The sequence below is a fragment of the Petaurus breviceps genome, unplaced genomic scaffold, assembly GCF_028583685.1.
Source record: "Petaurus breviceps papuanus isolate PSGF00001 unplaced genomic scaffold, PetGlider_PUasm1.0 186, whole genome shotgun sequence".
Taxonomy (NCBI): Eukaryota; Metazoa; Chordata; class Mammalia; order Diprotodontia; family Petauridae; genus Petaurus; species Petaurus breviceps.
The window spans coordinates 45,165,450-45,181,281 of NW_027185798.1; the positions used below are offsets into that span (position 1 = coordinate 45,165,450).

At 40.5% G+C, this 15,832-nt stretch overlaps 1 protein-coding gene and 1 pseudogene across 2 annotated transcripts; both read right to left on the reverse strand.

The window, feature by feature from the left end:
• Positions 1-432: 432 nt before the first annotated feature.
• Positions 433-11,706, reverse strand: CUNH1orf162 (chromosome unknown C1orf162 homolog). 2 transcript variants are annotated; one of them, XM_069090378.1, is made up of 8 exons: positions 11,534-11,706; positions 11,292-11,394; positions 7,789-7,866; positions 7,293-7,340; positions 2,472-2,541; positions 1,925-2,013; positions 1,170-1,222; positions 433-939 (listed from the first exon to the last, which is right to left on the reverse strand). In XM_069090378.1, the coding sequence occupies exons 4-8, from the start codon at positions 7,327-7,329 to the stop codon at positions 760-762; spliced, it is 429 nt and encodes a 142-aa protein (XP_068946479.1). In that variant the 5' UTR covers positions 7,330-7,340; positions 7,789-7,866; positions 11,292-11,394; positions 11,534-11,706; the 3' UTR covers positions 433-759. The 2 variants fall into 2 exon arrangements, with proteins under 2 accessions (XP_068946479.1, XP_068946480.1); XM_069090379.1 differs by lacking the exon at positions 7,789-7,866.
• Positions 11,707-14,019: 2,313 nt separating this feature from the next.
• LOC138162252 (phosphoglycerate kinase 1-like) lies at positions 14,020-15,501 on the reverse strand (annotated as a pseudogene).
• Between the last annotated feature and the right edge of the window lie 331 nt (positions 15,502-15,832).

Sequence of the window (15,832 nt, forward strand, 5' to 3'; positions counted from 1 at the left end):
CGCACACGGAAGTTAGGGGAAACCCCCAGTTCCCTTGCCTAGACAAACAGCTCAGCAGAAACAAAGGGAAAAGTTCTCCTATCCTTCACTGCCATCATGGGGCCAGTTGGATTAATTTATATAACACTTTCCTGCTTACTGTTGACCATTTCCCCAAACTTGGTTGCCTTCATGGTGGTCTCTTCTCTACTTAGTAGTCTACTGTAAGAGGAAGGGTGTAATGACTTTTACCCAGATTCTTCTTCCTCTGTCTCTTTTCTCTCTCAGATTTTCATTAGAAATTGAACTTAATCCCATTCCTGATTTCTGACTTTTCCTTGCCCTTGTGGTAACTGCCTCCTTTTCCTGAGGGCCTGTGATCCTGTGGTTCTGAACTTTAGAGAAAGTTGGAGGAGGGAGGAAGGGCTCAGGCGTGAGCTATTAAGAAAAATAAAGGGTTGTATAAGATTTATTTGGAATTTTCCAGGTGCTCCTCTAAAGTCACTTTAACACCACTAATTGTGCTCACAGAGCTTTATATGCTGCATATAGCTGTAGTAGTCTACAGAAGAGATACAGTCCCTGCCTTCCATGGGACTTAAGAGTCAAAGCCAGAGGATGAGCAATCCCTTCCATGGCTAGAGAATGTTTTGTCCAGCAGCTTTTGAAATGACTAGATTAAGTACTTAAATATGTCACAACTAAATAGGGTTTGTTGGGACCCACAGGATGAAGGGGACCAAAATCTGTAAAAGAGGAAATAATCCAGGGCTGGGGCCATTAGGTCTGGTGTGTCTCCCCTCTTCTACTTGTGGGAAGGCTGGTTTTGGTTTGCACTTTGATTTGTGCATAGATAATTGGGTCCGGTTCTTCATATGGGTGTTGGGCAAAGTAGACTTTGTTTTCTTCTGAATTTCTGAGAGGCATATTGGGACAGGCCTCCTCAGCAGTTGGACAGCACTGTAGGGAAGACATGGAATAGAAGAAGTGAGATTCAGAGTGGGGGCCATGCAAGCAAAAGCTGTCCAAGGAAATGGGACATTGGGTCAGCAAGAGCCAGAGGTCAGCAAAGTTTGAGGTTAAAGGGTTAAGGGCCATGTAAAGGTATCAGGGAGAGTCCTTCTCAGAATCCTTTCCCTTCTGATAAAGACATTTTGGCTCAGTGTCCTCTAAATGCCGAATGCTCTTACCTTGTGGGAAGGGTCTGCGGCCTTGGAAACCTTCGGGGAGTCGCTGGTTGGATCTGTCAGAAGATCAAAGAGAAAGAGGGACAGACCTCACAAATAGGGCCTGGAGAAAGAAGAAGCTATTCTCCCTCTTGAGCATTCTTGGGGTTCTGGTGTGAGAGACTGGGGATAGGAATCTCCATTCCTGAGAGAGTGATGAGGAGAGACAAGGCAATTTTTTGTTTGTTTTTCAGTAATCCACTCACAAAAAAGTATTGGAGTGCTTAGTATATGCCAAATATCAGTATAAATTGGTCACAGAAAGGCAAAGGCTCAGTCCCTGCAGTCGAGGAGCTGACTTTATTCAGAATGGAGACCAAATGCCAACAACTCTGTGCTTATAAGACATACACTGGGTAAATGGAAGGTAGGCACTCTCACAAAAGGGAGGGATCCAGTAAAAAGCCTCTTGCAGAAGGTGAAATTTGAGTCTTCAAGGAAGCCAGGTCAGCTAAAAGGTAAGCCCGAGGAAGCCCAGAGACGGGGGATAGAGTGTTCTATGTGTCACTGGATCATGAAATATACAAAGACTGGAAGGCGAGGAAGAGGCCAGATAGTGAAGAGACTTAAAAGCCAAACAGAGGAACTGGTTTGATCCTGGAAGGAACAGGGAACCACTTCGGTGGGGGAGTTTAGGCCATGACTTTAGGAAGGTCACTTTACAGGTGCTGCTCTGCAGAGAGAGAAGGGTCCTTGAACCTCTTTTAGGGACCACTTACTTTTGGGACAGCACTTCTTGATGAGGCAGACGACCAGAAGCGTCAGAAGAACACCAGCAACAAATGCCGCAAGTAAGTAGGGGTATATTCTGTTTTGGTAAAGGGGGAGAAGAGGAGGGATGATAAATGAGTCCTTTGAAATCCAAGCCCTTGCTCTCCAAGCCAGAATGTAGCCTTGTTTTACTATAAAAACACTCACAAAATATAGCCACGATTCATTGAATTTATCCTTGGCTGGCCTCCCTAATCTTATCTCTCCTAGCTGAGTCTAAGCCATAAATTGTTCAAGTCAACAAGCATTAAGAGTCTACCACCTTCCATACTAAGCCCTGGGGACACAAACACCAGAGAGAAAGCCCCTGCCCTCAAGGGGCTTATATTCTAACGGAGGAAGACAAGCATAGAAAGTTGTGGGGTAGGGAAGGACTTGAGAATGAAATTGAGGTCATAAAGTTTCAAGGTCCCCTTTCTCTCTGAGCTATTATCTCCTAACCCAAAACCAACCACATCCTTGACCCCAGGTAAAGAGTGTCAGAGGTCAATTTACCCATAGAAAATAGCTGCACAATCTGGTGTACCAGGGCGTGTGCCTTCTGTTGATGTACTGCCTGGTTTTTCTACAATGGAATACAAATATATGTTAGGGAACCTTTTGTCCAGTGAGGGGCTCCATTGTACTTCAGAAGATGGCTACAGTTGAAGACTTAATGCAAGTGGCATTGAGAATTAAATCAGTGGGGATCAGAGACTCTCAAATTCTGGACTAACCAGAGATGATATGACATGATATGATATGGTATATATCACATAAGACAAAAAAAGTCTTTGAGACAGAATGCCAGAGTAGAGTGCACTAGACTTAGGAAGCCCTTGGATTCCAGTTTCTGCCCCAAACACACACTAGCTATATGACCCTGGGCAGGACATTTGAGCTCTTTCAGCCCCAGTTTCCTCATCTGTAAAACTGGAATACCACCTACCTTAGAGGGCCTTTGGGATTAAATGAGGAGTGAAGAATTATGAGCTTCAAAGTACTATACAAATGTCAGCTGTTATCTTTAAAATGTACAAGCATTAAGCAGGGAAACAAAGACAAAGGAAAATCCCTTTCCTCAAGGAGGTTACATTCTACTTTCACAGGATATCTGTGCAAGTAAGTAAGAGCACATAGCTGAGGTTTGGGTTCATATTGCCCTGTATCTTGCACCTTGCCTGACAGAGGGGAAAAGGAGAAATAATCGTGTGCGTGTGTGTGTGTGTGTGTGTGTGTGTGTACACAAACGATATAGTGTGTGAATGTACAGGTTTTTGAGTATTGTATGTGTATGGATATATATGTGCATATTTATACATACACATACATATATACATATCCACCAAAAGCTACTACAATTCTTACCTGTACCAATATATATCTCCCCCACTTTGAACTTACCAAGTGGTTCATCGATTTGGATTCTAACATGTAACATGGACCATAACATTTGTGGCCTTTGTGATTACATGCTCCCAAGTGTTACTGCCCCTCTCCTTAATCCCATCCTCTCCCATCTTTCCCAGAGGTTTGCTCCATTGATCATCTTCCCCCTCCTCCCCAACTCTTTAAAACATTCAATCTTTTTTATCCAATACTTTTTCCCCTACTGTGTACAAACATGCCTAGATCTCTTCTAGCCTTTTAAAAATACCCCTTGGTCCTATTAGCCGGGCAAGCCATCATCCTCTCTTTCACTGCCAAACTCCTAGAAAAAGCTGTCTCTCCTTTTTGCCTCTGCCTTACCTTCCACTCATTTCTCTACTGAGATCTGGCTTCCAAGGCTGCCTGTGCTAAATCCAGGGGCCTCTCCTCAGTCCCTGTCCTCCTTGATCATTGTCTACTCCTGGGTTCGGTTTTCATTATGCTGCCCTCTCCTAGTTCTATCTGATTGCTTCTACATTCCCTTTTCTGGGTCATCACCAAGGCATTACTCTCTAACTGTGGAGACCAAAACAGACTTATCCCCAAACCCATCCTTCATCCCAGTTTCCATAATTGAGGGAACCACTATCATCCTAATCATCCAAGTTGAGACTGTCATCCTTGACTGCTTGCTCTCACCCATCTTGTCCAGTTCTTTGCTATGATTTCACCATATCTGGGGGGGGGGATTTGCCTCTTTTATCCCCATTTCCACAGCCTCTACCCCACTCATTATCTCTCATAATATTTCAATCACTGCCTCACCCTATTCTTCCTGCCTCAGGTCTCCACTCCAATCTTTCTCCCATACATATAGTCACCAAAGTGGTTTTCCTGATTTGCACCTACTTTCTCAAATTCTAAGGGCTCCCTATAACCTCCAGAATCAAATACAAGGTATCCCAGAAGTCTTATAGCTTTATCACTATTAATTGCACCAAGACTTCTGGGACACCCTCTATGAACTCTTTGGTAGGCAAAGCTCTTCACCATCTGGGCCTCTCCTGCCTTCCTGCCCCTCCTTGCTGTTTCTCACAATGCTCCAAATCCCTTCTCTCTGCAACTTTGCACTGGCTGACCAACATGCCTGAAATTTTCTTCCTCCTCAATGCCACCTCTTGGAATTTTGGGTTTCCTTCAAGACTCAGCTCAAGGTCCTTTGTGTGGGAAGTCCACACCACCCTCCACCAGGGACTAGTGCCATCCCCTCTCAGGTTACCTTCACTGTACATGCTTCTATGAGGACAGGCTGTCTCCTGGTAGAATGTAAAGTCTTGGAGACTGGCTGTTGTTGCTTGTATCTCTAGCACTTAGAAGTGATTCAGAGCTATGTGTTTCTGGCACGTAGCAAGCATTTAATAAATGCTTGTTGATTGACTAAATGACTCTGTCCTGGTCCCTGTTCTTTCTAAGCTCTTTTAGAGAGACCTCATCCCACCTAGAGGCTGTCAATTATCTCCATGTAGATGACTCCCAAATCTATATACATCCTCCCTAATCTTATTGCCTAAATACTAATCCTGCATCACCCTTGGCCCCATAAGCATCTCAAACTCTCCATGTACAAAGCTACTCCCTCCTCCAAACTTCCCTATTTTTTTTTGAGGGGAAAGGCAATTGGGGTTAAGTGACTTGCCCAAGGTCACACAGCCAGTTAAGTGTCAAGTGTCTGAGGATAGATTTAAACTCAGGTCCTCCTGACTCCAGGCCTGGTGCTGCCTTTACTGCACCACTTAGCCGCCCCCCAAACTTCCCCTTTTCTATCATGGAATCACCATCTTTTCAGTTTGCAACCTCAGAATCAGTCACTTTTGACTCCTTCCTCTCCTCCACCCCTCTTATGTCCATTTGCCAAGTCCTGCCGGTCTATCTCCCCAGGCCCTTCCCATTTGCCCCTTCTGCTTATTCACACACCATCATTTTAGTGCATTTCCTCATTACCCTTGTGCCTGGACTTATGGCAAATGGTCTTCCTGCCTCTGGTCTCATCCTCCTCCAACCTATCGTCTACACAGGTGCTAAAGTATGTCTAAAAGAAGATGCTGGATTGTCCTACTGCCCTGCTCAAGATGTTTCTGTGGATCCCCAGGATAAAATACAGCCTCTTGTCTGTCAGTCAGAGACCTTTACAATCTCTTTCTAGCATGATTGTACATGACTCCCCCTTTTGTACTCTGTATTCCAGCCAAATTGACCTGCTCACTTTTCCATGTGTTTGCATGGGCCAGAATGCTTTCCTCTCTGTGCCTCAGAAAATCCGTAGTTTTATCTCAGCTTCCTTTCTGCCTCCAATAGCAGGCCTTTTTCTGATTCTTTCTCTCTCTCTGGTTGTCTCTGACTCTCTCTGATTCTCCATCTCCATCTCTCTCCACTGTACCCCATCCCCAAAATTACTCTGTATTTACTCAGCATATATTCTGTATAGATGTCTCTAAGTACATTTTGTTTCTCCCCAGGAGAATATAAGGTCTTGACAGCTGGAACTATTTCATTTTTTGTGTTTGTATTCTCAATGGGTAATAGAACGCCAATCCCATAGAAGGTGCTGAAAAAAATGTTTATTAAATTGAACTGAATGTAGTCAACTCTCAATTATCTGCAGTAATAGAATGGCATAATGTGGATAAGTCAAAAAGAACAAATAATTGCAATCAAAATGCATTATTTTTTATTAGGAAGAGAGACAGTAGATGTATATTCCTAATGGGGTTTTATTTAGCTAATAATAAAATTGATAAATAACCAAAAATAATAAAAGTGACTTTCCTAAGTCCAGTAACAAAACCAGGTCTAAGTTCAGATGTTAGAATCATGGGACATTAGAGCTAGAAGCTAAAAAAAATCACCTGATACAATCCCCTCATTTTACAGATGAAGAAATTTTTGAGGTTGTGGCTCACAGATTAATTTAAAGATGGAACAGACCTCAGAGGGCATCTAGTGCAATCCACTTGGTTTTTGAGTCATGAAAACTGAGGAAACTCATGGAAACTTGTTTTACAGTGATGAAGCCAGAGAGAGGTGGTAAGTGATTTAAGTTGATACAACCAGTTAAGTGGCCAAGACAGGACTCAAACCTTGGTCTTCTGAGTTTATTTGAGAATGTAATGGACCAAAAGAACCAAGGTTGGGGTTCTTCCCACCACATCTGCCTCAGTTTCTAGCTCGTTTTTCATTTCTGCTAGACTACAGGTCCTTAAACTTTTGCATCAAGGACCCCTTTGGCAGCCTTTTGAAGCCTATGCATTTACTAAGAATTACTCAGAGCAATGTTTTTAAATGCATAAAATACATAGAATTGCAAACAAAAGACACCAAAATACAGCTAACAAGATATTAAAAAAAGAAAATTCCTGTACCCATTGTACTAGGCTGGCTGCCTATTCCCATCCTTTCCCATAACTTTTGTTCCTAACCTACTGAGAATTCAGGACATATGATGTGTCACTTCTGAAGGCTAAAGTTCCTTTTTAGTAGGCAGGGTTATTTGCATTTCACGAGCACTATTTGATGGTAGCAAAAGACGTAATAGAGTCACGGGAGAAAAATGCCTATTCTGAAAATATTTCTCCCCCACATATAAGAATTAACCAGAAAATTCTGTGACTACTCAAGGCAGCAGAGAGACAAATGAACTATACCCTCGTCCCCTCTAGTGATTACAGAAGAGAGAACAGGAAACATCCCATATTCACAGGCAGCGGGAAGAGTCATTTTCATTTCCCTCTTTTCACCTCTCAGGGCTGTTGTAAAACCCCTTTGAGGATGTAATGAACAATGCTTTCCCATGATGTTACATGAGCACTTGTTCCCAGCGACCATAGCCTATTAAATCATAAGAGCCCAGGGATGAAGCCCTTGCTAAGGGCTGACTGAAAAAGATGATGGGATGGCACATCCAGAACTTACCAGTGCTTGTCATTGGTTTGGAGGAACCTGCTCCCATTCTTTGTTCCTCTGAGGCAAAAAAGAAAAGGACAAGGTAAAAACTTGGCAGGTAAAGATGTCCTGTGTTGCCTGTGTCTGAGACTGTGTGCAACAATCATAGGATCAAATCTTTCTTTTGAGCATTGAAAGAAACCTTAAAGATCTAGCCCAACTCCCTCATTTTGCAGATGAATTTGAAGAGCTATGATTTGCCCATGGTCATGCAGCTATTATATGGTTTTGAAACCTCAGTGTTATCCCAGACTTTCTTTTCCTTGGCTCACTCCACATATCCAGTTAGTGGCCAAATCTTGGAATTTATTTCTCTACAATATCATGTACATGCATGTGTGTGTGCATATACATGCATATATACACATGTATATATGCATATGTATATGTGTGTATACACACACATATACCCACCTTTTTCCACTCACAAAGCCGCCATGCTAGTTGGACCTTTATGACCTCTTACCTGGACAGTCGCCATAGCTGCTAATGGATTCCTCTCTCCACTACAAATCCATCCTCAACATAGTTACCAGTGATTTTCCTAAAGTAAGGGTGTGAACATGTCACTACCTCTCCAGTCCCCCAGTCAATAAACTTCAGTGGCTCCCCATTATCTCTAGGATCAAATGAAAATTTCTCTGCTGAAACTCAAAGGAGAGATTAATAAAATTGAAAGTAGGAAAACCACTGAACTAATAAAAACTAAAAGCTAGTTTTATAAAAAAAAAAAAAACAAAATAGATAAACCTTTGGTTAATTCAATTTAAAAAAATGAAAGCCAAATTACCAATATTAAAAACGAAAATGGTGAATTCACCACCAACGGAAAGGAAATTAAAGCAATAATTAGGAGCTATTTTGCCCAACTGCATGCCAATAAATGTAACAATCTAAGTGAAATGGATGAATATTTATAAAAATATAAATTTCCAGATTAACAGAGGAGGAAATTTTAAAAATAACCCTATTTTAGAAAAAGAAATTGGACAAGCCATCAATGAACTCCATAAGAAAAAATTTCCAGGGCCAGATGGATTTACAAGTGAATTCTACTAAATATTTAAAGAACAATTAATTCCAATAATATATAAACTATTTGGGAAAATAGGTGGAGTACTACCAAATTCCTTTTATGACAAGAATATAGTGCTGATAACCTAAACCAGGAAGAGCCATAATTTCTTTCAGAGAAAGAAAATTATAGACTAATTTCCCTAATAAATATTGATGTAAAAATTTTTAAATATTAGCAAAGAGATTATAGCAATTTATCACCAGGATAATCACCCTATGACCAGGTGGGATTTATATCAGAAACACAGGGATAAATGGTTCAATGTTAGGAAAACTATTAGCTTAATTGACCATTTCAATAACGAAACCAACAGAAATCCTATGATTATTTCGATAGATGAAGAAAAAGCTTTTTGACAAAATACAGCACCCCTTACTATTAAAAACACTAGAGAGTGTAGGAATAAATGGAACTTCCCTTAAAATAATAAATAGAATCTATCTAAAACCATCAGAAAGCATTATCTGTAATGGAGATAAGCTAGAAGCATTCCCATTAAGATCAGGGGTGAAACAAGGATGCCCCTTGTCACTACTATTGGTTAATATTGTACTAGAAATTTTAGCTTTAGCAATATGAGAAGAAAAATTGAAGGAATTAGAATAGGAAACGAGGAGACAAAACCATCACTCTACAGATAATATGATGGTATACTTAGAGAATCAACTAAAAAACTTCTTGAAATAACGAACAGCTTCAGCAAAGTCAGAGGATATAAAATCCACATAAATTATCAGCTCTATATATTACCAACAAAGTTCAGCAGCAAGAAACAGAAAGAGAAATTCCATTTAAAAGAACTGTAGACAGTATAAAATATTTGAGTCTACTTGCCAAGACAAACCCAGAAACAATATATAAACACAATTACTTTTCTTTTTCTTTTTGCTTTTTGGAGGGCAGTTGGGGTTAAGTGACTTGCCTAAGGTCACATGGCTAGAAAGTATGTCAATGTCTGAGGCCAAATTTGAACTCAGGTCCTTCTGACTTCAGGGCCAGTACTCTATTCACTGCTCCACCTATCCACCCCAACACAATTACTTTTCACACAAATAAAGTAAGGTGTAAACAATTGGAAACATATCAATTGCTCATGGGTAGGCCAAGGTAATATAATAAAAATGACAATTCTACCAAAATTAATTTACTTATTCAGTGCCATACCAATAAAACTATCAAAAAATTATTTAATAGAATTAGAAAAATAACAAAATTCATCTGGAAGAACAAAAGGTCCAGAATATCAAGGGAATTAATGAAAAAAAAATGCAAAAGAATGTGGTATAGCCATACCAGATCTAAGCAGAAACGATCAAAACTATTTGATATTGGTTAAGAAATAAAGTGGTGAACCAGTGGAATAGATTAGGTACACAAGACATAGTAGTAAATGACTATAATAATCTACTGTTTGATAAACCCAAAGACTCCATCTCCTGGATAAGAACTCATTATTTGACAAAAACTGCTGGGAAAAATTGGAAAATAGTATGGCAGAAACTAGACACAAGCCAACATCTCACACCGTATACCAAGATAAGGTCAAAATGGGTGAATGATTTAGACATAAAGGGTGGTACCATAAGCAAATTAGGAGAGCAAGGTATAATTTACCTGTCAGATCTATGGAGAAGGGAAGAATTTATGACCAAATGAGATAGAGAACATTATGAAATGCAAAATGAATAATTTTGATTACATTATATTAAAAAGTTTTTGCACAAAGAAACCCAACACAACCAAGGTTAGAAGGAAAGTAGAAAGATTGGAAACAATTTTTACAGAAAGTGTTTCTGATAAAGGCCTCATTTCTAAAAAAAAAAAAACAAATATATGTATATATACAGAGAGAGAGAGATAACTGAGTCAAATTTATAAGAATACAAGACATTCCCTAATTGATAAATAGTCAAAGGATTATGAATAGGCAGTTTTCAGATGAAGAAATTAAAGCTATCTATAGTAATATAAAAATGCTCTAAATCACTATTGATTAGAGAAATGCAAATTAAAATAATTTTCTTCTTTTACAATATGACTAATGTAGAATTATGTTTCCATGATTGCCCATGTATAACCTATATGAGATTGCTTGCCATCTTGGGGGGGGGGCAATAGGAAGAAAAATTTGGAATTCAAAATCTCATAAAAATGAATGTAATTGGAAAAAAATAAAATAACCATTTACAAATATATATATGTTATATATATATATATATAAAATATATCCATATATATGTAGGTATGTATATGCCTCTGTTTGGTATTTAAGACTCTTCACTACCTGGCCCCTTCCTGCTTTCCCAACTGTTTAACCCATAATTCCACACTATACTCTCTCTGGTCTTTTGGGCCACTTTCTGTTTCTCACAAACCACACTGTGTCTCTCCACCAGTTATTCCCCTTCTTCCTTTCCTCAGACTCTTAGTCTCCCTGGCTTCCTTCAAGACTCAGTTGAAATGTCACCTTCCATGGGAGACTTTCCTTAGAGCCTCCAGCTGCAAGGGCCTTTCCATCTGTGGCTCCCATCTATTCAGTATCTTGTACGTACAGATTTATGTATGTGGTGTCTCTCCTTTTAGAAGGCAAACTCTGTAAAGGCAGAAGACTGGTTTTTCTGCTGCTTTGTGTTTATAGCACTTAGCAGAGTGCCTGGTACAAAGCAGATGATTAATATGTGTTTGTTGATTCATTGATTGGTTTAACATTGTCCCTGTGAAATAAATTTAAAGCCACTGAAATTATTCTCCAAACTCCTAGAAGGAGAAAGCCACACAGGAGCATACTTCTTACTTATGCACCCAAAGAAAAAGCAGAAAACAATTGAAAAATTAATTTCAAACCCCCAAATATTTGGCAAAATCAAGGCATGGATAGAGTGAACATATACCTTAAAACAATTTTTGTTTGACTGAATCCTGGAGCACTTCAGTCATACAAATTTCACGCTTTCAGAGGATGGTGTTTCTCAATCATTTAAAGACAACCTCTTCCTGAAAGTAAAACAAAATATATATAAACAGGCAAGATTTTGCCACTTAAATGAACAGAAAGTTTACTTAGCTGATGTTTTCTTTAGGAGAACAATTTCTTTTAGACAAATGACGAAAGAAGTATAAAAAATGAGTTTACCTTAAAAGCAATTTCTGGTAAGATGACTGAAAAAAAGTTGGACTGCCTGGTGTACTTGCTTCCTTTTTTGGGACTCAGCTCATTTTTGCAAGAATGATGAAATATTGTAGTCAAACCACCAATCAAACTAGCTGGCCAACCACTGCAAAGCTCCAATTCGTGTTCAGTGTGTCAGATGTCTACAAGTAAGTCACAGGGAGGGTGCTAAAGTGGCTTTGTTTCATAAACAGGTCCTTCAGTGTCCCAATAGTCACTTGTCAATCTGACTTAAAACAGTCACAGAAAAGAATAGAAAAAGGACCATTTTATTATTCAGTTAAGTAAATTTATTTCTTTATTCTTTTTTTTTTTTGGAGGGGGGAAGGCAGGACAATTGGGGTTAAGTGACTTGCCCAAGGTCACACAGCTAGTAAGTGTTAAGTGTCTGAGGCTGGATTTGAACTCAGGTCCTCCTGACTTCAGGGCTGGTGCTCTATTCACTGCACTGCCTAGCCACCCCAGTCAAGTGTTTATTAAATGCCTAAGTGGCATGATGAAGTGGAAGGACCACTGGGTTTGGGGTCAGGTGATCCTGTTTTTTATCCTGGTTCTGCCATTTATTCTTTGTGGGACTTGTGAGCCAGTTGCTTCCCCTCTCAGTGCCATGTAAACATGGACCTTGGATTAGGCCAGGGGTGGGGAACCTATGGCCTCAGGGCCACATGTGGCCCTTGAGGTCCTTGAGTGTGGCCTTGGGGACTTGGTCAAAAGGCCGCACCCAAAGACCTAGGGTCCACTCCTGGACTAGGCAATTTCTAATGTCCTTTCCATCTCAAACTCCTCAAATTGATGGTCCTACTTTGTTTTTTCAGCATCCAACCAAGGGATACAGAAATAAGGCATGATTGCTGCTCTGAGAGTCCTCAGGAGCCAATTCAATTTAATTCAACAAACATTTATGACATGCTTGTGCACAGGCATTGGTGATTCAAAGACAAAAGTGAGCCCAGTCCTTGTCCTCAATTGCATTGAGGGAAGGAAAACGACCTGGCCACAGATGAGTAAATATGTAAGACACAAAAGCCTGAGGAGGATCAGAGAAGCCTTGAAAAGAACTAGGGATTTTAAGAAGTAGAATGGAAGCTGTGGAAGGGCAGGATTAGGGGACCAGGGTCTATGAGGGCTCCTCTATACACAGCCCATAGCAGGAAGTAACAGATTAATGCCTGTTGACTGATAGAAGAGGTGCAGATGTGAGACGTGTGAGCATTTCCTGCATAAACATAACCTCTGCCAAGGCATAGAGGCAGCGAGCAAGCCAGCTATTTTGGTTTTTTTAATATAAAGAAAGGAAGTATTTCTCATCTCTTCTCCCAAGCCATACTTGGTCATTACGATGACAACATTTAGGGTTTTGGATTGTCATTCTTTCCATTTGCAATAATGTATATTGTTTTCCTTGGTTCTGCTTACTTAACTCTCTGTTATATTACATAACTCTCCCCATTTTTCTCTGAATTCTTCATGCTCATCTTTCCTTATATTGTAATAATAATCCATTACATTCACGTATAATTTATTTAGCCATTCTCTAGTCAATCTACTTTGTTTTCTACCTCTTTGCTACCACAAAAAGTGCTGTGATGAATTATGGGCTATGGGATCTTCTGATCATTCGAGTCCTCGGGTTGAAGAATGCAGACATTTTATTCACTTTTTAGTATAATTTCAAATTGCTTTCTGGAACATGGTATACGTGAGGGAGAGAAATGTGAAGTCATTGTGGAAAGACAGATGAGAGTCAATTATGAAGACCTTTTGTGAAGGGAATAATGCCCTAACACTGTCATACCCCATCTCACCCCTTAAATATAGACTTTTTTCCTGAAAACAAATTGAAATTGTCCTTAGGATTTAATTTGCTCAATTTAAAGGTCACGTGATCAACAAGATGGTGGACTAAACATTTTTCCAAACCCCGCTGATTCCAAAATCCCCCAGAAAAGAATTATGTACTATTTAGAACACAGCTGAAACTAGAAGAAAAGAATACCAGAAATCCAACAAGGTAGCAGCTTTATGAATGAATGTGGAAGAATGCTAAGCTCACTTAGTACCCCTCCCCAATCAGCTTCATGTTCAGATAGGGTCTTCAAAGTGTGGTTTCTGTGTTTTGGGGGTTATTGGGTTTTTTTGAGCTGGCACTTTGATGAAAAGTTTATTTGACAGGACAACTTTCCCTCTCCTCCCCAAACTGGAGTTTCTTCTTGTTTCCATACTGTGTATAGGTAATGAAAAAAACAACTACTGACAAAGCTGAACAAATTATTTCAAGAGAGTCTAGCTAAAAGCAGCTTTAGCTTTTTTCTAAAGGCAAAATATAAATAAATAAATGTATGTATGTATACGTAAATATATCTACATATACATATCCACCTATATAGAGTGTATGTCTATATACACACACTCTACAGATCACAACAATGATTTCAACACACTAAATAAGTTCAAGTGAGACCTGACAACAGGCACACACAGCAACCACAAAGCTGAGGTGAGCTGCTTCTGGAGCTCTCATTGCCCCATCTTCTGGTCGATGGTTGAGTCATAAGAAACTTGCCTGATGCCAAGGGAAGGGACAGGAAGCCCTGCAGGGTCAAATTGGAAGGGTTGTGCACAGGCACCAGCAGGCAGGAAAGTGGCATCCATGGGACATCGCTCAGGGCGGCCACCCCAGGGAGGACTTTGTCCTCCTGCACTTCTAGACTGGCACCAGCCCCAGTACTCACACTGCTGACTTGGTCCTCAGTGTTCCATTTGACACAGCCAATGGCAGAATCGCCGTCACCTCTGATATTGACAGAGCCCCTCTTGGTGGCCTCCACCTCATTGTTCATTAGCTCTTTGGCTCCTTGAGCAAAGGCTTCCCACTCAAATACTCCAATGGGTCTATTCAACAAAATATGTTTGGCCTGGACCACAGCTTCTGTGTACTTTTTGCTGCTCTCAGAGTCACAGTCTAAACCTATCCATGCAGCAGGGATGCCAGAGGCCAATGTGGCTTGTCCATTCTTGGCATTCTCATCAAACTTGTCTACTGTAATGAAGTCAATAGGCAAAGTGATCTTTTTTTTTTGTTGGAGGGGTGAAGGCAAGGCAGTTGGGGTTGTGACTTGCCCAAGGTCACACAGCTAGTAAATGTCAAGTGTCTGAGGCTGGATTTGAACTCAGATCCTCCTGACTCCAGGGCTGGTGCTCTATTTACTGAGCCACCTAGCTGCCTTGTAAAGTGATCTTGACTCCATTTTTCTCAGCCTTGGCCATCAGGTCTTTGACAGTCTTGGCTCTCTCTTTATCAAAAAGAGAAGTTCTGATCTCCATGTTGTTGAGCACTTTGAGAAAGGTGAAACCCATCCCACCACCAATGATTGTCTCATTGACTTTATCTAGCTTATTGTTGATCAACTGGATTTTGTTTGCAACTTTCGTTGCACCCAAGAATGGACAGGGAGGGCCTCTCTGAAATCTCAATAGCAAAGTAAGACAACTCCTTTTTCGTGAGGAAACCACATGAGGAAACCTAGGTTGCCCCTAGGTTAGGGATCCCCAAGATTATACACAGTGCCTGTCTGGAGGCTCTGTCCAGACCATCCATTCCACCCTCCCTTAACCCTGTAAAAAGCACCAGACACTGACAGTTCAGTCAAATAAAGAAAGATACAAGAACCAGGAATAGGACTGGGAAGGAGTCCAATGTGAGTAGCTACACAGGCCTGCAGGAAAGGGTGCTGAAATCTAGCTGGCACCAGAGCTAACATTCTAGAAGCTACTTAGCTGGGGGTCTACCCACCACCAACCGATAAATCAGTGAATCAAACATTAAGTGCCTACTGTGTTCCAAGCACCATGCAGAGCACTAGGGATACAAAAAAGAGGTAATACATAGTCTCTGCCATCGAATTTACCACTTTTAATGGGGGAGACAACATGCGAACAAATATATACAAGGCAAGCTATATACAGAGTAAGTAGGAAATAATTAATAGAGGGAAGGCACTGGAATTAGGAGAGGTGGGACTTAAAGAAAGTCAGGAAGGCCAGTAGTTGGAGAAGAGAAGGAAGAGGATTTTAGGCATGGGGATAACCAGAGAGAATGCCTAGAGTTGAGAGATGGTGTGTCCTGTTCATGGAACAGCCAGGGTCCTGCGTCACTGGATGGAAGAGAACATGGAGGAGAGTTAAGGTGTCAGAAGAGGGGACAGTTTATAAAGGAGGTAATAGAAAGCCACTGGCATTTTGTATTACATTCTGAAGGCAATA